Source organism: Myiozetetes cayanensis, unplaced genomic scaffold, assembly GCF_022539395.1.
Source record: "Myiozetetes cayanensis isolate MyiCay16 unplaced genomic scaffold, myiCay2020 scf28, whole genome shotgun sequence".
Lineage (NCBI taxonomy): Eukaryota > Metazoa > Chordata > Aves > Passeriformes > Tyrannidae > Myiozetetes > Myiozetetes cayanensis.
Window position 1 is genome coordinate 1,380,773 of NW_026087499.1, and position 20,874 is coordinate 1,401,646.

The 20,874-nt window shown below is 47.8% G+C and overlaps 1 protein-coding gene across 1 annotated transcript in view; it reads right to left on the reverse strand.

The window, feature by feature from the left end:
• PLCH2 (phospholipase C eta 2) overlaps nucleotides 1–20,423 on the reverse strand; it is a 64,326-nt gene extending 43,903 nt beyond the window's left edge. Inside the window, 2 exon segments of the mRNA XM_050322414.1 lie at nucleotides 12,212–12,691; nucleotides 20,311–20,423. Coding sequence (XP_050178371.1) covers nucleotides 12,212–12,323 — 112 coding nt within the window. The 5' untranslated portion in view covers nucleotides 12,324–12,691; nucleotides 20,311–20,423.
• Between the last annotated feature and the right edge of the window lie 451 nt (nucleotides 20,424–20,874).

Genomic DNA, 20,874 nt, shown 5'->3' on the forward strand with positions numbered 1-20,874 from the left:
CTGCTGCTGCCCAGTGCAGCCCAGCACAGCTGCTTTACTGCTGTTGGTAGTGCAGGGTGCACACTCACCCCCTGCTCTGTGCTTGGCCCTGTTCCTGCCCTGCAGAGCACAGCTCTGGTGCCCCCAGGAAGCTGTGGCAGCACTGGGGGAGAGCTGTGCAGAGAATCACAGCTGCCTGAACTACATAAACTGTCCTCAGAACCAGGTAAAAACCTGCTCGGTGGGAAATTGCATCTTTGGTGCGTGCTGGGGACGAGAGACACCCAGAGACGGGAAGGGAGCGGAGACATGAGTTAATCATTTCATTTTTCAGCAGACAGCACTCAGAACACCTGACACATATGACAAAATCTCCCCAGCTAATTCTCTCCCCGACATCCAAACATGCAATTCATTGAGTCACAACCGTGGCACGGATTGCTGAGCACAGACACAGCTCTCACAGCCGAGAGGAAGGCGCAGCGAGGGGGAATCGATTACTAATTAGCAGGAGCACACACATATGGCTGCATCCACAAGAAGCAGCTGTGTTGCACTCTGCTCCATTGTTCCAAATAAATTGGGAAAGATAAATGCATTGCTCTGTGCAGGCACGAAGGAGGCATTCATGCTTTGTTAAACTACCCAGACACTCGAGGGTGTTTGAAATTAGGATGCATGTTAAATTTAAGCAGATTTATTATCCACGTGCTCTGAATGTAATGAACACTTCACTGCCTCACATTTCCTACTTTAAAAATAGCAGATTTTCTAAACTGAACACACACGTGTGTGTTGTGTAGGTCTGGCAGAAAACCTTTAGTCACAGGGATGCTCTGAAGTAGCAACAAATGCCAAATTTTAAATGGTTGCCAGTGTATCTCTGCACACGCAGCTTCAAGTGCCCACAAGAGCAGTTCCAACAAAGACTTCCAAAAGTGCCAGGCCTGTGTAAGCCAAAGGAATTTTGGGTGCTTTGCATGGGAAGTTCTTAAATAAAAAGTTCCCTCATGAAACTTCTACCAAACGCGCTCAGATCACTCCACCTGCTGCAGAAACGAGGACAGAACCACAAGGCCTGGTATTTGATAGCTGCAACCCTGACACATTTGAGTTTGGATGGACATTTTCCAAACTTTGCTTTCACACACGGGGTGGAAGCAGAGGGTAAGGGTGCAGCGACACGAGGAGAGCAGGGCAGAGTGTGGGAATTCTCCTGCACTGTCTGCACTGACTGGGACTCTGGGTGCTGGCTCAGGTGCAGTAACACCTTTTTACTCTTTGCACAGTAAAAAGGGATCTCGAATCAGAAGTTGTTCCAGTGTCCTTTGCATTTTGTAATTATGACAAACTCCCTGACAGATACTCTGAGAAAGGTGCAATGCCCGTCTCAGGTTTCTGGCATAGACAAACACCCAAAATGAGATATCCAAGCTCTACTGAAAAATTTTGGGCTTGTTCCTTTACTTCCCAGCACTGTTCTTATGCAATGCTTTAATTTAGACTATCCTGAGTACTGGTGCAGAATTAATCAGGTCAGTGGAGGGACTGCCAGCCACGATCACTGCACCTTTAAATACCTCTTTTCACTGTCAGCTCAACTGTTACTCTTCTATTTTTAAACTGGCCCCTCACTCCAGACCCACGGGCAGGGGGCAAGTCCTGCCCCAAAAATGCCACTGCCAAGAGGCCACCACCCTCAGCTCTTGAGGTTATTCCCCTTTTTCCTACAGCTTGTTTACTGGATTGTTAAGCATTCTGGCAGCGAATGGAAGGGGGTGGGGAAGAAGACGAGCTGCCACATTTCTAAAATTAGCATCTTCTGTCTCCGAGAAGCCTGTGGAGATTTAAAAAATTAGGTTTCTCTGCAAGATACAGGGAGATGTGGGACTGAAACTGCATTACACAGCTAAAATCCTGAGCTCTGCTTCATACCTGGGAGCCAGTTCACCTTACCTTCCCCCCCTCCCAGCTGGCAGTCAGAGACCACTGCAAAAAATACCAAGCCCATTATTATAAACAGCAATTAATTCCTTTGCCCTGTCATCCATAGGCAGCTCCATGGCATCTTCCACAGCAGCCTGGGGAGCTCCAGACCCACTCCCTTTACAGGTCACTCCTGCTGTGCTCCCAGACAGGCCCTGGGAGGGCTGCACTTCCATGGGCAGTGTTTTTCTCCTCTCAGGACTGTGCTGATTCCAGAGTAGACCTGCAGTGACACGTTGTTGTGGTCACACAGCACCTGAGAGCACAACCAGAAGGGGCGTGTTGGTCCTTTCTGTTCACCCATGGCACGCAGCAGTAACAGCACTGACCCAGCCCCTTCAGCACCACCAGCCCAGTGTTCTGCTCAAAACTCGGCAGTGGGAACGGAGCTGTGCTGCCAAACCTGCTCTCAGCACGCTGGTCCCTCCCAGATGGGCCTTCAGTCAGATGGGAGAGACTGGGGAGTGAAGGTGCAGCTGCTCTCCAGGGAGCAGCAGACGTGCCAAAGCCTTGCTCTGCCTCACCTCCCGAGGAAGCAGGACCCAGCACAGGGGGATTAAAGCAGATGGGACAGGAAGGGTTTGGTCCAAAATTCCCCATCTTTCTCATAGGGATTATATTTATTCTACCCTTGTTACAAGTCTCTGTGTCTTGTAAGAACTCTGTTTGCTTAGGTTTCCTCAGGTGTCAGGAACATCAGTGGATGGCTTTGCAGCAGAGAATGGTGAAAGGAGTTGGAAAGGTTTTCTATCAGCATTTCTACAATGGAAAATTCCCTAAATAATACATGTACACTGAATGGAAATGTTTAGTTCCTGACTTAAAAAACGTTGTATTTCTTATAGATACACTATAGATGGGGTGCACTGAGTAGCGTGGAGTACAGATTAATAACACATAACCTTACATGAGATGAGGTGTTTCAAAACAACCAAAAAATCTCCACATTCTGCTCCCAAACGGAAGGAACGGGTTTCTGTGAACAGGTTTCTGAGTCTTGCAGTTAAAAGATGGGCTTTTCAAGAACTTCCTGCCTGGAGATAGAAAAATCACGTAAACCTGAACCAAAATCCAAGAGAGCTAAAAAGAGGGCTCAGCAGACACAAGTTTAGGCCTTGTCACATCCCAAGCATCAGGGGTGTCCCACAGATAGCACAGAGCTGATGCAGCTCGTGCTCAGCACAGGAACTTGCTGCAAGTCAAGTCCCTGCACATATCTCTGCTCATCACTGCCAAATTCCAACTGCTGTCACCCCTTCAGCCACTTCCTGCAGATGGAATGAGAGCACAGAATTCAGTTGGTTTGATCAGGCAGTCTGAGCACCAACACCAGAACCTGCAAGCAGCAGCTTCAGTGATACCCACACCCACCTTCTGTTTGCCCCCTCATGTCTGCCCTCTCAGGCACAGCCCTCAGGAATTCCCAGGATCCAAACCCTTACCAAAGGCTGAGCTTACAGGTGACCAACGCCCTGGTCCTGCTCTCTCTTTAAGGGAAGTCCCTGCCCCCAACAGCCAGTGAGTTTAGCTCAGTCCTCACTGTCCACAGGCCAGGGTTTGTTCCTTCCTGGTGATGAATTATGGATGCCCCCCAAACGCATCTGGTACTCAAATCACCAGTTAATAATGGATGAATAAATGAAGAGACTGCGCTGGAGGAGAGAACTGTGGGGGACTCAACTTTGAATCCTGTGCTCCAGCAGCAAGCATCAAAGCTGTGCTGCCAGGCTTGACCTCAGCTGGGGGTTATTTTTAAAAGGGTTAGAACTAACCTCTTAGGAACAGGAATGGCCAAACAGCAGGGACATGGCATGAAAGCTGGCCCAGAAATGCAGGGAAAGAATGAAGCCCCTGATGAGAAACTTGCTAGAAGAACATGGGGACCAAAGGTCTTCACTACCTTGTGTCAGGCTGAACTGGGACTGAAAGTCACGAGTGAATTGATAATTTTCACCAGAAATACACGGTTAATTCTTACTAACAGAGTTCTGGTTCACAGGAACTGATGCAGTTTGAAAACACAAAGCCTGTAAATATGAAAAAAATATGAAGAGCTGCTGAAGGGAGTTTCTAAGTTTATGAGCAGCTTGTGATCACATGCTCCAGAGCAGGAACATGCCCTCAGACGCTGCTGCACCTCGAGCTGGAAACATCCCGTGTGCTGGGGAGCCAGAGCTGGCAGCAGCGCTCGGTGTGGCTCAGCAGGGATGCTGAGGGGGGACAGGGCCAGCCCCCCGCGCTGTCCCCGCTGCCACCGGGATGCGCACGGAGCGCGCAGCGCGGGGCAGAGCTCAGCCTGGGAGCGCGTTGTCTCCTCCCGAAACTGCCTGCTCATGCACCTTCCCCAGTCAAAAGGTCGCGGGGGACCTTCACAGCTCCCTGACGCTGAGAACTGATTGTCATGGCAAGCCTTGTCGTGCCCGCGGAGGGAGCCGCGCCCAGCCGGGATGGTCCCCGAGCGGTCCCTGAGCTCGGCACCGCCATCAGCTGAGCCCCAGCACGGACAGCGGGGCTGCACAGCCCGCCCGGAGCCCAGCACGCCCTGCCCGGGACAGCCACAGTCACTGCGACACCCCAACTTTATTTATGGGATGTCACGAGAATCCAGACTTTATCCCCACCCAGCCTGTAAGAAGCTTGAATCTAATATCTGGTATTGCACTATTAAAAAAGCTCTTCCAGAGGAGGATTAATCATCTCAGTAGGACTGTGCAAACGCATGTGAGATGAGTGGGGAAGGTTATATAAAGCCCACAGTGAGAAGAAAAATGCAAGAATAGAACTGGGGACCTGCTTGCACAGCACCTGAGTGCCTGCAGGTGCCTCTAGCAGGGAGATGCGTTGCCTGTGCTGGCTGTAATTTACCTGTCAGTCATTTGCCTGATTAATTATCTCCTCAGAACAGCTCATCACACAGGAGAGCTGAAGTGTTACAACCCTCACTGGGGATGTGAGCCTCCGACAGCCACTGACACGAGAACACCCCTCTGCACGAGCACGAGCTGACAGACACACAGAGCCACAAAGCACACACCCCATTGCAGAATAATCTGACATCTACATGTGTTAGTGCCCTTAAAGAACTGTGCATCACAGGCACAGAGAGGAGTGAGTGCACAGTGTGATCAGCAGAACTCCTGTGCAATCACAGACAGCACAGGTACCTCAGCCCCGTGTGCCTGCTCCAGGCAGCAGTGATTGATACCACTGGGGAGCAATGGGAGATAAGAGAGAAGTAGTCTCTTATTAAAAGCCATCCTTCCTTTCCTCCATCAGTAACCTTTGCCAGGCACACTCCCATGCAGTGTCTACAGCTGTTGAAGCTGCCCTGAGTAAACAGCTGGGCACTGCTGTTCTTCAGCACTCCCTTCCTCTGGAGCAGCGTGTTTCGTCTGCTGCCAGGGGGATGGATTTTCATTTAACTAAAACAGCCTTCATGTCCATCTAGATACTATGGCCACAATTAATAAAACATGCCTTCCTAAAGATAAAAGAGCTTTTGGACTGACAGTGTGCTGATAAGATCTAAAAAATATTATCCTCTTACAAGCAGGGTCAAACAGCTGAATATCTCCGAGCAAGTGAGAAAAAGGAAGAGCAATGTGACGTTATCAAAGTACTACTAAACAACAACTGAGCCCACAAGCATGAGTGCAATTTATCCTCTAGCTAAAATTCCAGTGTATGCAATAAAGAGAGTAAATCCACCTACTGTGCTTCTGCGATGGGCTTCCTAAATCCATCAGCTTGGAGAAGTGAGAGTGCTTCTCTCAGTTGCCTGTGTTAGAATGTAAAAACACTCTGCATTTTCCCTCTGGCTCGCTCCCTCTTCTGCAAGTCCCTCGCTGTGCTCGTGTGAGAAGGCAGTTTAAGTTTCATCCCATTTATTAGCTCAGTCACTGAGGAATCACTGTCAGTGCTGAGATGGTACAAGCTCCTGCACTGTACCCAACACCACGGCAGCGGGGGAGACAAGAGGTAGGATTTGGTCGAAACTACTTTTTGCTGGAACAATTAACTCTTCCCTGGCTGGCATCCCCTTCCTGGCACCTCTTGTGTCAACAGGGAAAAAACTGCAAAGCTTTGCACAGGTTTAGTGTTTTGCTGGGACAACTACTAGATATATATATATATATATAAACACTGTAGATATTTGCATCTCTTGGGAGTTTTAACATTTTAATCCCTGCCCACAGTAAAACTCTGATGCAAATTTTTACTTCAGAGCTCCATGAGAAAAACGAATCAAGTGAAGTAGATTTTCCTCATTAACCATTTTCCTCTGGAGGACACCATGCTGGATAAAGCACAGATGTTTCCCCACCCCCTCCTTCAAACAGTACTTTGTTGTCCATCTATTCTTTATTTCTGCTAGTAAGTGAGGACAAAACCTGTTCTGCAACCGTGGATCTGAATGCCAGGGCTTCTAACATATTTCTATTTCTATTTTCATATTTCATTCCAGCAAATGAGCATTTTGAACTTTCATTAAGCTTCATTTCTTGATTTTTAAGCATCATCTTGACAGCAACCCAGCTCCTGCATCTGCCCCTCTTACCAAGATTTGCCTGGTGCTGGAGGACACTTCCTTGGAACACTTTTCCTCTCACTTTCACTAACGGTCTCACACATTCCAAATACCTGCATATGTAAACACACAGTTCATTCACTGTGACACAACCCTGGAGTTTCCTCTTCCTTAGATCCAATCCCAGATCCTGCTGGCCTAGCGGGAACACCCCCCCCTCCTTTCAGTTCAGTAGGAGATACAGAAGTTTTAAGGGGATTAGAATGGTCTCTAAACAGGTTTAAAATCTTCTTTACTGAGCCAATTGCCTGGAACTTCAGCATTTCAGGAGGGAAAAGATTATTACTTCAGGGAAATATCATGGTTCTGATATTGCCAAAAATAATCTCATTCACTCTTCTCTAAACTCTTCACAGCCCTTCTGTTTTGTGCAGAGCTATTTCAGCAGAGAAGGTCCGTAATAGAACAGCTCCTCTTCACAGGTTGACCTCATGGTTTGTAGCTCTGGGGTCAGGAGTTCAAGAGCACTCTCATTTCTTCCCCCTAGAGCCAGTGAAGGATCCTGGGTTTGCCTGGCAGGAGGCAGCAGCCGCCCATCAGGCAGTTCCTCATAGTTTGATAACTGCACAAAACCACTGGGATTTGCTTCAGAAGACAACTGTAGTTATTTGTTCTCTGGAGAAACAAAGCATTCCTCTCCCTGACGAAGCCTTTCACCTCAGATCGAACTGAGAGATAAGGTTCTGATGTGGAGATAAACAGCAAAGTGCCTGGAGACGAAGGGCACTGGAATGCTTTGGGAGCCGAGCAGTACTGGAACCAGGCAGGTTTCACAGTGTCACAGTCAGGGATGGTTTGGGGGTTAAAACACTCTGTGCCCAGCTCCCAGGGCAAATCAAAGCCAGCCTGTAACAGTCCAGGCTGCAGGACACACAGGCTGGGAGTCACCTGTATTGGCATTCAGGGTTAATTTTACCAGCACATACAAATAATTTACTTGTGAGAAAGTGGGAGAGACTGAGCTTTGCTTAGGGTGCCTCCCAGAACAGCATCTCCTGAGCAGCTCTGACTGACAGGCTCATTCACAGCTGATGGCAGTGTCTCCAGAGCTTCCCACAGATAGTGCCAGTATAGCTGTACTCTCTTAGAGACGGCTGGAATTGCTCCCCTCCCATCTCTGACAGCACACGGGCTGACGGCCCATCGGAATGAATGAAAGGAACGTATTTTCCCCCTGGCAGCATTATAAAGCATAATATATGTATCAGTCAACCCAGAACTCAGTTTTCCACCTCTAAACATCCTGTACTTACTCCAACCATCTGAGTGAGCGTTGCTTTCACTTAGTTCACCAGTTCCAAAGAACCAAACCATAAAGAAATGCAACTTCCCTGCTACCAGATGCGTCTGTGGAGAACTTTTATTCTGCCTCGCAGCGGTTTTGAGGGCACACGGGAGTTGTTACCCGGGGCAGAACCCCTCGAGCGCTGGCAGGAGTGGCAGCACTCCGAGAGCTGGGGCAGAGGCAGGGGCTGCTCGGGGCTGTGACAGCACAGGCTCCCCCAGCAGATGGCAACAGCGACACGGCCCGGGGACAGCCCGAGCTCGGCACCGGCCGTGCCAAAGGCGCTGCTTGTCCCGCTTCCCACGACACCCTTCCCTGTCTTTACAGGCAGCAGCAGATATGTGAGAGAGAGAGGGAGGATTTTGCTGGAGGTGGAAGAAGAAACAGAAGGTAATAGGTGATCTGGTTTCCAATCCAGAAAAAACACCAATTCTGCAGCCTAGTCCAGTCAGTGCCTGTTATCTCGTTTTCATAGTTAACTTTCACCGAAGCAGCAGAGCTGCCTTATAAACTGAGTATCCAGGGAACACTCCCCTTTTTATTACAGTCTCCTGATTGACCAGCACAGAGCAAAGAAAGGTGAGGCCCAACTGCAGCATTCCCACTGCCACTGGAGCACGACCAAAGCACAATCTGAAGGACAGATTCCCAGGTTCACACCCTTCCACACAGTTATCCTAGCAAAACTCCACTAGGATGAAGACAGGTGGCTGTTAGTATTTCATGATTCTAAACCAAAATCCCTCTCCAGGGTCAAATGCTGTGTGAACTGCAGGCAAGGTGGGTACCTCTCTGCTCCACTGAAGGTGTCAACTCATCAGCAGGCTCCTGCCTTCCGACAGATTGCACTGGGAATGTCTGTGCCCCAGTAGGAGCTGGGAGACTGCACACTTCTAGGCATCTTGGCACAGAGCCTCCAAAACTACATTACAGTGCACTTTACTAAAAAAACCAGGCAAACAAAACCCCCAACCAAACAAAACCTCCTTCTAAGACAGTATTAAAGAATGTGAGCACGGACATTGGGAAACAGCCTTTTGCACAAACTGAGAATGGACTCAGATTCACTGTTCCAGCAGCCCTCAGATCTACTCCAGACCACCACCCCCTGAGATTAAAAGCCCCCAGGGCTCAGCCTCTTCTGGGGTCTACAGGTTGTGTGTTGCAGGACAGTTCCCAAGCAGTTGGTATCAGTACCCACAACGGTCACTGTCCAGACCTTACCACAGTTATTTGAGTTCTGAATGGCTGAGGTTGAATATTATTATTATTATTTGTATTTCAGAATAGGTATTAAAGACCCAGACATGACTGGGAAGTGTCTGTTGTGCAACAACAGCAGTTCCCATTTATAATCAAAATAAGAGACAGCACAAGGGTGAAGTTATAAAAGCAGCCAAACAAGAAGTCAGTAACAGAATCAGAACTAGAGTGTGGGTTTGCTGAGCAGTCCAGTATTGTATTCTTAGACTTATATCTTTATTACAACAGTGGGCTCATTAACATCAATTGGTATAAGCTGACATTGCCAACAAGGGAAACAATCGTGCATTCTGCAAACCTCACTCGTGATTTCTGCCTCTGCAGCAGAAAGGAGGACAAACAGCAGCTGGCAGGGTCTGTTCCACCACAGCCTTTCCCTCCATCCAGGGAGCAGAAAAGGTGGGGAAAACACAACTAAGTTGAGGCTGTGCCAAAACCTCAGCTCTTGGTGTCACAGTGTTGCAGCAGCCACTGTCTGTGCTGGACCCAGTGGAGGGGGATTGCATGTTCAAACACCAAAGGGATAAACAGCCTGTTCAGAGTGGATTCAAACTGCACCAACAAAACCCAAACCAGGTGCTGTTCTTCACTCACTCACTTGGACAAGCACAACTGGTAGAACCACAGTATCAGGTCACACTTTATTTTAACTGATGGGCAGTTCCACAGAAATCTAACTTGAGTTCAAGGGACTTTCGGACAGCTGGTGCCAGTTCAGTCACATCAGCTGGGTGTCTGTTCCTCAGCTGGGTTGGAAGCAGCCCTGAAGGTCCCCAGTGCCGTGGCAGCAGCTCTCCCAGGCGGGCAGATGTTCCAGCCCCAGCTGAGGGCCAGCTCAGGTCCTTCTCCAGGCTAATCTGGTACCACATATCTGAGCAAACAGGATTTTGCATGTCTGTGCACAGCACTCTTTCATCAGATTACAAGGGGAGAGTGAGTCTAGACATGTCAGAGTGTATTTGAAAAATAGAGGATTACCGAATTTGCCATATCCCTCCTTGATTCTGGACTCTCCCAATGCCGCTGTAATAACGTTTAATGACATTATATATAATCAAATTATGTAAAAGTTAATTGCATCCCACTCAGATTTCCTTTTTACATAGCAATCTTCTGCCTCATCCGTGTACAACCTACGCAGACAAGAGAGGTTTTTACTCCAAAAAGAAGCAAGAAGTTTTGAAAACTGTTTCAACTGATAAAATATCTCAAAGCTGCACAGGAATGCCAAGAGTTCTAAGCCATCCAAGAGGAGTAGGTACAGAAGTAGATTGAAGGTAGCTACGAAACTCTGGGGCCAAATGGTCAGTTGAGGAGCTCTTATTTAACTGCACTGGATTTACTCCAACCAGTGATTCTACTCTCCAGCTCCATCCTTGGCTAAGTTTTCTTGCAGATAAACTCACCCAAATGAGCAAAGGGAAGCACCACATGTGGGAGCTGGGCCTGGACTGCTATTTCTGAAGGCCCAGCTGCCCCAGCAGCAGCTCAGCAGCGTCAGGGGCAGTCTGGGCAGGTTGCTCAGCGTTTGTTCCAGTGCAAAGGGAGTAAATCAGAGCTGTCCCTGCACTCAGACCAGTCCTGGAAAGAGTTAACGGGGGGGAGGCCAGGCTCGGGTGGGTGTTCTGACCCAGCCTGCACAGGGATTCCTGAGCCCACTCCAGCCTTTGTTGAGGTGCAGCCCCATGGGCCCTGGAATGCTGGCAGTGCTGCTGTGCACAATGCAGACCTTCTGTCCCTGCAGCTCTCCCTGCCGTTCCCTTGCACACTGGCAGAGATCCTGTGCACAAAGATGGAACACACAGCTCAGGAGTCAACAAACTACAGCAAAAAAGGAGTTCCCTGAAAGCCAGCCTGTGTGATACAGCAATAACTGGGACAGATCATCTTAGCTCTGCAGTGCCAGGACACTCAGGTGATGCAATGCACCTATTGCACCTCTAAAGGTCTGCACTTTCCTTTTCCAAACCTTTGCAAATCGATTTATGATAAAACATGACAGCTACCTCCACCAGGACAAAAACTAATACTACTAAATGTGTAAGAAAGGTAAGGACTGGTGTAGTGACAATTAATCATGGATTATATTTCATTGACAGGCTATTTTTAATACACCTACAATATGGATATATTCAGCTAGTAAAAAATATACTTGTCAGCCCCAACTGTAAGCCAGCAGAAAGCTAAACTGATCTCACAATTGCTGGAAATTGAAGATTATGAAGTTAGTTCCTGTGAGAACCCAGCCAAAACTTTTAGTGCTGTCTACTTCATGACTGTAGGCAGTAAATGAAATGTATTTCAACCAAATGAGTCCTGTGTTAAATAAATGAAGTTTTGATTTAAATATTGAGCTAAATCATCTCTTCTTTTTTTTATTTTAAATGCAAAAAAAAAGCTCCTCCTCCCTCAGATCTCTGCCATAGCACAGATTCATCTGCCACAGACATCAGTTACACAATTCCCTCCCTCCTACCCATCTCCAGTCTGCACTTGATGTGCACAATCACATCTGTAATCTCCAGAGCTTCCTAAGAGAAGAGCTCATTTTCCTCTGCCGAGCTGTCAACACTGAAAAAAGAGCAACAGCCAACAATAGTTATTCTTTGAGCTCTGCCTCTCTCAGCTCAGTTCAGACCTCATGGCACAGAGCCACAACCCGAGGCACTGTAAATCCCAGTCTCATCAACTTCAAGAAAGATTTTCCAGAAGCACTTTAAAGAATCAAGGAAAAAAGTTGCAATCTCTTGACAGTCTCATCCTACAGTAATTTACATTTTTTTACAAATGTTAGGAATTCTGCAGATGAAGGTCCCTTCACGTGACTGAAACCTCACAGAGTGCACAAGCAAGGACAGAAGAAAGATTGATTCCAAGATATCCTTGGTGTGCAGGACAGGGGCTGTGTTTTTAACAGACTTTACACAAACTTCAGTCACCACACCAACCACACAGAGAAAAGGCACCAAGGAACATACAGGAACAAATCACTCCAATTCAAAGAAAACTGGAAGAAACCTCAGTACAACAAAAGTCAATTTGGAGTAAAAGGAAAGAATCTCTTCTCAGTACCCAGCTCTGGGATGAGGGAACAGTAACCTTCCACTTACCTCCTGTGAGGTTGTTTGCAGAGAGGAAGTGGAAGCAGTTTCCATCGTGGAGCATGGATTCCTCTCTCTGGGTCAACTCCCCTGCTGCAGGTTTTGGAGAAGTCAGAGCCATCTCCAGCTTTCAGAGCAGTGCAGCAAGGAGCCTGCTCCAGGGCAAACAAAGTCACTCAGGGCAGATATCTGCAGTGTCAGTCGAGAAATAAAAATATCCCAGAAAAAGCAACAAGTTCAGGATGTTGCAGGCTTGCTCTGGAAGGGGCAGTGAGTGCCTTCCCTGGAACTCCACATTCAGGAGAGTGTCCTGCTTTAATCCTGCTGCCACATGTGCCATGCATGGAGCAGAATCGCTGGTGTCAGTGTGGAGGCAGCACGAGACCCACGAGCTCAGCCTTGGCAGCGGGGATGTGGTGGCCTCTCCCAGCAGCACAGGAGTCACCAGCATTCCATGTATCCTCCCAGCACCTCTTGCATGTTGCTAACCTGGAGAAGACAATGTTTGTGAATAGTGGAAGTTACTTTTAGTGTTTATTGTACAATAGTTACTACAGGAACACAGCTGGATGACTTACACTGGACTGACCCCAGCAGTCAGAAGGCACCAACTCTTCTTTGCCTCCCACCAGTATTTTCTGTAGTCACAGAAACCTCTGCTTTTCCAGCAGCAGCTTCTCCAGAAGCCAAACCACTCGTGCTGGGGTTAATTATTTTATACTCACATGGATAACATACACTCATACACCTGACCCAGTCCTTCACATACCACGTGGATGTCTCAGCTGCGTTCCCAAAGGACAGCTGAGGGCTCTGTGTGATGTTGGCTTCTTCAGTCACCTCTCACCCCTAAAGCTCCTTTCTCCTCTTACCTGCTGCCTTCACACTGTATCCTCTGTCATTGCCTGGCATTCTCTTTCCCTTTTCTCACCTCTCTTCTGCCCACTGGATACAGGAGACTCAGCTTTCCCAAACTTTCACTGGATACCTTCCGTAGGGAAAGAAGGCCAAGGAAGGCTCCCTCCAAAACACCAGACAGAAACCTGGGATCCTACCTAGTGCTGGTAACTGTTTGAATCTCTGGGAGTCTCCTTCAGTTTGTAATTACAAGCTGAGCTCTGAAACGTTGCCCTAACTTGTTGTGTTGTGAAAGCACAGAGCCAGTTTGACATTATTTTAAAGAGAGAGGGCCATGAGGCTCACTGTTCATGTACAGTGAGTAGAAATAGAGGAGGGGGTTTGAGGCACCTGTAGCAAAACCTGAGCAAGAGATGTCCCTGGCAGAGCACCTGCCTGTTTGAAGCTGTTCCTCTCCTCTTGTCTTTGGTCCCTCATCCAGCTTCTTTGGGAAGTCACCTCCTCCCTGCCATTGTCTTTCCACCAAGCCCCACCTTCTCCATTCCATGTGTTGTCCAGATCTCCTCTGGTGAAAGGGAACACGTCAATCAGTGAAGTGACACCCACGTGTGGAGTACAGCAGTGCTTAGCAGGATCAGTCCTGGAGGAATTCAGTACCAGTACAATCTCTTGTTTCCACATTTAAATGGCAGATAGCTCAGGGGGCATCCTGTGGCTCTGGAAGAGGTTGGAGATGTCACAGGATGACACTCCAGGTGCCCTGATGTCTAACCCGAGGTTGGTGCAGGGAGCCACAGCTGCCCAGACAGATGGAACTGCTTTAGAACAAGACAAGATCAGTCTGTGTCCTCCTCAGAGCTGAGCCAGGGGTGGTTACTTTGGCAGACTCTCTCACCTCTTCGCTTCAGGGGTTTTTTGGAAGGTTTCCTGTGCTGGAAGTTCAATCACTGTGACTCATTATACACCAAAGAACATGTCCATGAGGGTGAGGAAGAGTGAATGGGCACGGATGTTCCTGCTGGCATGGACTGGCATCATTTCAGTGAAAGCAGATGAGCTGCAGTGCTTTATGGTTCTGTGGCTCATTAAATATGTAAATATATAATATGCCTTGAGTAACATCAAATTCATGTTCTTTACTCTTTTTTTTCTGATCTGCAAGTGAAGCTACTTCAGGCAGCTGATCTCTGAACATCTGTTTTCATACAAAAGATGTTCTTTCCTCACTCAGCCCCACCTTTTACAACTTGTTACAGGTCCTTAGAGTTCCCTTCTTCCCCTCCCTCTCTGTTCAGAATACCTGTATTGTTACAAAAAACCCAGCAAACTGAATGTCTCCATAAATCCTGGGCAGCCAACGGAAAAGCACACAATTAATCCTTAAAAATACAAACTGGTATCTCAGAACAAGATTCAGGGGCCAGACTTCCTATTAAAGTAAAGGAAAGAAGCTCAGTTGGCTTCCCTGCAAAATTTCTTGTGAAGATCGTACAATGGAAACTATCAGTTCCATTCTCTGAAAATATTTGATCTTTGTTACTCTGGGAAGCACTCTGGCTCCGAGAACAGCACAGCCCATTGACAGCAGACATCAAACAGCCAAAGGAGAGCAACTCTATCTGTGCAGACCACACCGACAAGATTTAAACCGACTGCTCAGGCTAAGAGCCCTACCTGAGTATTATTGTGTGAGGTTCTGTGCTCCCTTGGAAAAAAGGGATTTAAGCCCCAGAGGCAGGATACATATCACTGACAGACAAAAGAAGCTGTGTACACCATAACAATCCTCCAGCCACTTTTGTATCCCTGTAGTATCAAAGCTTAACCCCACAAGACCTGCTTTTGTTCGGGGAGGTTTTGTGTGGCATCCACCAGAACTCAGACAAGCTCTGATATCCTTCCAGAGCAGATACTCTGATAGCAGGGATGAAACACAGACTGAGGCATCACTTCAACCTGAACAGTGTGATCAGGAAGCAGATCAATGGATAAGAGATCAAAGTGGTACCAAATGGGAGAGGGAAAAACCTACTTTAGAGCATTTAAATGTGAGAGCCGGGATTTGCTTTTAAGCTGCACTGCGGTTCCCTCTGCCACGCTGCTCGTCGGGAGGAATGCGGCTCCATTCCCGGGCAATTCCATCCCAGATAACCTGCACGCCCAGGCACGTCCCTGCACAGCCAGATGAGAGGAGGCTGCTGCAGCCCCATGGAACAGGGGCTGAGCCCACACCTCGGGGCGTGAGCCAGCCTTCCTTTTCCCAAGGGACAGAGCACACACAACAGCCTGGCGTGCCACCGAGTCCTCTGGCAAACGGCTCCGGCCCAAATGCAAGGGGAGAGCGGGAACAGGCAGCCAGGAAAACGGGACTTGGAATACCTTGCTGGCAGCCGGATGGGTTCACCTTCACCCAGAACAGAGTCATCCCACTTGAAAGGAACACTCAACATTTGTCAGCTTTTCCTCACCCACCCCTTGCAGCCTGAGCTGGAGCTGCACACGCAGGAGAGCCCTGCATTTTTGTTGAATGATGTCACTGGATATTCCTTATGCAAGGAAGGAGACATTATTAAACCCAAATTCTTCATTTCAGCTTTATAGGGACTGTGCCATATGACTTTCTGAAACAAAGCGTGGCATTTGCAGCAATTTCTACAGAGAGGGGATAGACTTATTTCTAATCCCCTTCTCTGCTTATCCCAAATTGCCAAAACCTCTCTCGGTTTCACCAGCATTATTTATCACTCACCAGCTCCCAGACTGTCTGAAGTGACAATGGAAACAGCACACAACAGCCTCTTGCTTCTGAGGAACATTTACATTTCATATTAGCAAGGGAGAACTGGAAATTTCTACTAGAAGAGCAAAGGGAACTCATTAGGCAAAGCTCTAAATCTCACCCAATAGCTTGAGTCAAAAGTACTTTGAAAATACAAGGTTTGTACTACAGACCACAATAAACGAACAGCCTCAGAGGAGGAACAGGGAGAGGAAGAGCTCCTTGTTGGGAGACAGATGGGAAATGATACTCTGGAAATGGCTCAGCTCGCTTGGGAATTTGTGAGTCATACTGAGCAAGAGATAGACTATGGCTCCAATGCCACTTGTAATCAAGTGATCTATAATTCTAATAATGTTCCTGCTGTCAATTATGCTGCCAGTCTTGGTCACTGTCCAGAAGACTGATTTTTTTTTTTTATTATTATTATTACTTTTTTTCTTCAAACTCATCTAAAGGAGCAGGAACTTCTTTTAAGAATAATGCCTAGGAGCTTTAACCAAACTGCTCTAGTTCCATACAGCAGCTTATTGCTGCACTGATATTAAGGGATAACTTGTGCTGGGGGACTCAGAAAGGAGGTGGCAACCTGTGTCCCCTTTCCCAAGTCAGTGGAAAAATCAGCTTTCCGAGGATGCCTGGTAGGGCCAGACCCCAGAACTGCAGACAAGAAAAACACGCTCACACTTGGCAACCCCAAGAGGAGGCTGCATTTTTTAAATGTGGTGGGTTTTTTTTGCCAAACATCCAAACTAATTTCTTAAATTAACAAATCTCCTTTTTCATGAGCAGGAAGGGGTCTGGGAACCACTCAATCCACTCTCATTTTGCCAAGCAGAAACGTGACCGATCCAATAAATGTCAAAGTCCAGCTCTGCTTTGCTCACCACCCCATCATGGACTTCAGTACCTGTTAGTCAATAAATAACATTACTTCACTAACCTCATCTCCCTCAGAACCTGCCCAAGCCCACAGAAGTTGGGCAGGTCCCTTTATACAGTAGAGACAAAAACCCTGTGGAGTTGTTTAACAGGTGATCCAAAGCCATAGACTGCATTCTCACTGCCCAAGGCACACAGCCCCACATCCAGCCCGTGGCTCTGAGGTGTAAACAGAACACCCAGAGCCCACAGCCCCAGGCCAGAGGGCAGCTCTAAGTGGGCATTACAACAGTTGGGAAACCCCATCTTTAGCCAAGGCAGCTCATGAGAGTCTTCCTGGCACTTTCAGCCACCTGAGAGCCCCTCTCCTGCCCCTCACAGCCCCTGCCTCCTACAGCCCACTGTGGTCACATCCTCGACACACCAAACCAACTAGAAACCATCTCACTTTGTCCTTGCAGCAGTCCCACTAAACAACAACATCATGACACATCCCAAAGTTGTGTTTCTGAGGTTCTCCTCTGCAGGCAATAAAAGCCTCTTCCAGGCACCTCAACTGCAGCTGCCATTGTTTCCTCGGGCTCCATTCCTTGCTCTGCTCTTGCTTAATTAAACAGAACACGAATTACATGTTTTCAGTCAAAGGCAGAGAAAACTTCCAGAAAATACATTCCAGCATCTAAAGGCACTGGGAAATCTGGAATAACAAGCTGTAGGGGGGAGTCACATTGAAGGGGAGAAGGGGCAAGGAGGAGCTGCTTTTAAGTTGCCTTATGGTAAGTAGTCCTGCAGGGAGAGCTGGGCAGAGCCGTCTCTGAACACCGGATTCAACACAAAGAGCAGTGCTGCAAGTTGGTGCATAACGGCCCTTGGCAAACACAGCCCAGGGGATGGGAACTGCTCAGGCTCTGCAGCACTTCAGTCTCTCCCAGGAATGTTAGCATGGAAAGCTCCTTCACCTTCCCACCCCATTTTCCTTGGAGTTTCCGAGGCAATCCAGAGCTCCCTGACAACTCTGAAGATGTCAGAAGAGTCTCCAGGAGCCATTCCCTAATTAAATGGAACCAGGTGAGGCTGTGATAAACAATAGAAACTGTGGGGCCAGCTCAGAACCAGGTCCACGAAAATCAACCTCTCAATTTCCATGCTGTGTTTCTGATGCAGATGGACCTGCAAGCCTCACTCAGGTCATGCTTGCCCTGCTGTCTGCACCCAGAATGTCCCTCAGCCTCATGAGCAGCCCCACAGACAGCGAGGCACAGAGAAACGGGAGGCAGGAAACTCAGAACTCTGCCTAAGCTTGTGCAAAGATCTGTCACAGCCTGCACTGCACAGGTACCTGTGCAATGACTCTGCTGTGCACCCACTGCACGAGGGGAAGTGCTCCACCCCCTCGGAATGAAGGCAGATGAAACAATGAAGAAGAGGTTTGGAAATTCCCTGCAGATGTAGAGTCTGGGATGGGAGACTTTGTCACATCCAGCGAGCCAGGGGGCATCAGTGGGAACAGGGCTGAGCTCCCAGAGAAGCTTAGGACAATGGAAGCAAGGGAAAGAAGATTCTTTCTTCCTTCAGAATCTATTTCAATTGTAAGATCAGATTAATCTAAGCTTATCACAGGAAGAAGTGGGTCATTTTAGAGATAACCAGTGCAGAACTGAGATTTCTGGGTGTGTGGAAATTGTGTTGCAGGAAGTTCAGCTGATCCTCAGTAACTGAGAGACTGTCTTTACCAAAAAAATCTCTTCAGCCTCATCCTGTTACCCACTCCAGTCCATTTATACAGCCATTTTCTCAGCTCTGGACAATTAACAAGAACAAGCTCTAGTGGCCCCTTCAAACTATATTTAGGAACTGAGGGCTCTGGGCAATTTACTTCAAAACCAAAGTGAGATTGTGGTGTTCTCAAATTGTGAGTACAGATCCCTACACTCTCTAGTTTTTATTGCTTTATTGTTCCTGCAGCACCATTCACTAAGATGCTCTCGGACACTTTAGGGTGAGTATGGGGCAGCTTTTAATTCAGCTAAATTACAGAAATGATGAATGCCACATAAGAAGAAAACAAAAGCCTTTTCAGATAACGCAGAAGGAGCTTGGCCATGAACTAGAACATTATCATCATTTTTCACAAGGCCAGAACAAAAAGCAACCAGAAGCCAGGTAGGACTACAAATTTTGCAGTGGTCTCTAGGGCATGAATTTAATAGTTTTCACCAAAATTTGCAGGCAAGACATTCCCTTGAAAAGTCTATTTTACTTACCAATAAAAAGGCTTTAACTGCTCTGCTGTGTCAGATGTGTCTGTCCCTGATCATGGCCTCGGTGCCTTCAAGGAGCCTGTCCCAAGGAGCGGTCCTCAGAGGAGCTCAGAGCCAGGGAACACTCCTGCCTGTCCCTCACCCCAGCACTGAGATCATCAGAAGGCAGGAACCCTGCACAGCCTGGCCTGCATTCAGATAAACCAGCATTTCCTCAGCCCTCACCGACCTTCCCTCACCAGCCCTGTCCTTCATTTGCACCAAACTGTTCCCCACAGCTAATCTTACTGGGCAAAAGACAATTCTCCCCAGTTGAAGCCTTTTCCCCCTCAGTAAGGACAGAAAAAGCTCTCCTAGTAGACAAAACTTTGACCACGTTCTTTGAACAGTAAAGAAGCAAGTTAACTTTGAGCTGCATTCTGAAAATGGCATCAGTTTCCTATCTCAAACTAACTGCAGTGAGCAGTGAATTGTATTCCACTTCTGGTTTATTTTTTAGCAGTTAACCCACCTCTGTCATGAACCAAAACATGACTCTAGAAATTATCACCCTGAGGATTGGGGGTATGTCTCAGACCTACATCTAAGCTCTGGAGCCTGAGGCACAGTGCTGGCAATCCATCCATCCTTACTGTTTGCCACATCTCTGCAACTGTAAACCAGAATCTTCTGCTCTTTCCTGGCGTAAAAAATATTTCTCCATAGCCCAAAGAATGACAAGAAAAACAGGAGAAAAAGAAAAGCAAACTCTTTTGAAGTGTTGTGCATGGCTTTCCTTCCAAGTTAAGACTTTGCTCTTCATCACGGAATCAGCCACATTATATTGCTTGACTGGTATTTCATTTAAATACCTGCAGATTATTTCACATCCAGCCTCTCCTATCCAAGTCAGTTTTCGTTCTGGCTCGGCACACCCGTGAAAGCTCAAGGCTCAAGTTATCACCTCAGAATGAGTGCACTGGTCTCTCATACCAGAAAAGGCAGTTCTCCAGTCAGAAGAGACTGAACTGAAATCACAAATGAAGTTTGCTTCATCCCTACAAGCTCAGAGAGTCTAAAAGCTTAGGACTAACAGACTTCCAAGGACCAAAATAAAACAAGCATTAGACATGATGCTCTTTCCAGTCTCTCCCTTCCTTAAAAAAAAAAAAAAGAAAAAAAAAAAGACAAAAGCAAAAGTAGTAGCAAACTCTTACAAGTCCAAGCCCAAAGCTGCGGCAGCCTCTTAGAAACTTTGTTTCTAAGGCCCAAGAGTGAGGAAAAGTGTTAAAAGTACACCAAAACGCTCGCTGAAAGGGAAAGTAGGCAGGCGAACCCCAAGCACACACCTGTGTCTCTCCTGGGCGGACAGCGCGGACGGGCTGTCCCGGCTCCCGTGCGCGGGACATCGGCACCTTCATCCCGGGACAAACCCGGGAGGGACCTGCGGGGAGCGAGAGAGCTGAGGGCTGCCGGCTCTCTGAGCACAAAGCGGCTTTACAGCCCCTGTTCAAACAGTTCGGCTCCAGGGTAACAAGTTCAAAGTGGGAGGAGGCAAAAGGAACCGGGGGGGTGGTAACAATCCCGCGCAGACGTTTCGCTCCCTTCCCATCGGCAGAACCTGTTCTTCAGGTTGGGAGCTGCAACATCTGCCTGCCGCCCTGTTTGAAAGCTGCGCTCCGAACCTCTTCTCTCCCAACAGGTCTGCGGAGGTAAAATCATATTTTATGATGCGCAGACAAGCAGCCTGTGGGAGGAGAAGTTAATCATTGCTGAGCACCGAGTTTTGTTTTACATTTTGGACTTCCTTGTGGTAACGCCGGTGCAGCAGCTCACTCCCCTGTCAGGTCTGTTGGAAGGAAAAGCAGAGAAGCATCCCATGGAAGTAAAGTCTGCACAGAAACTACACTTTG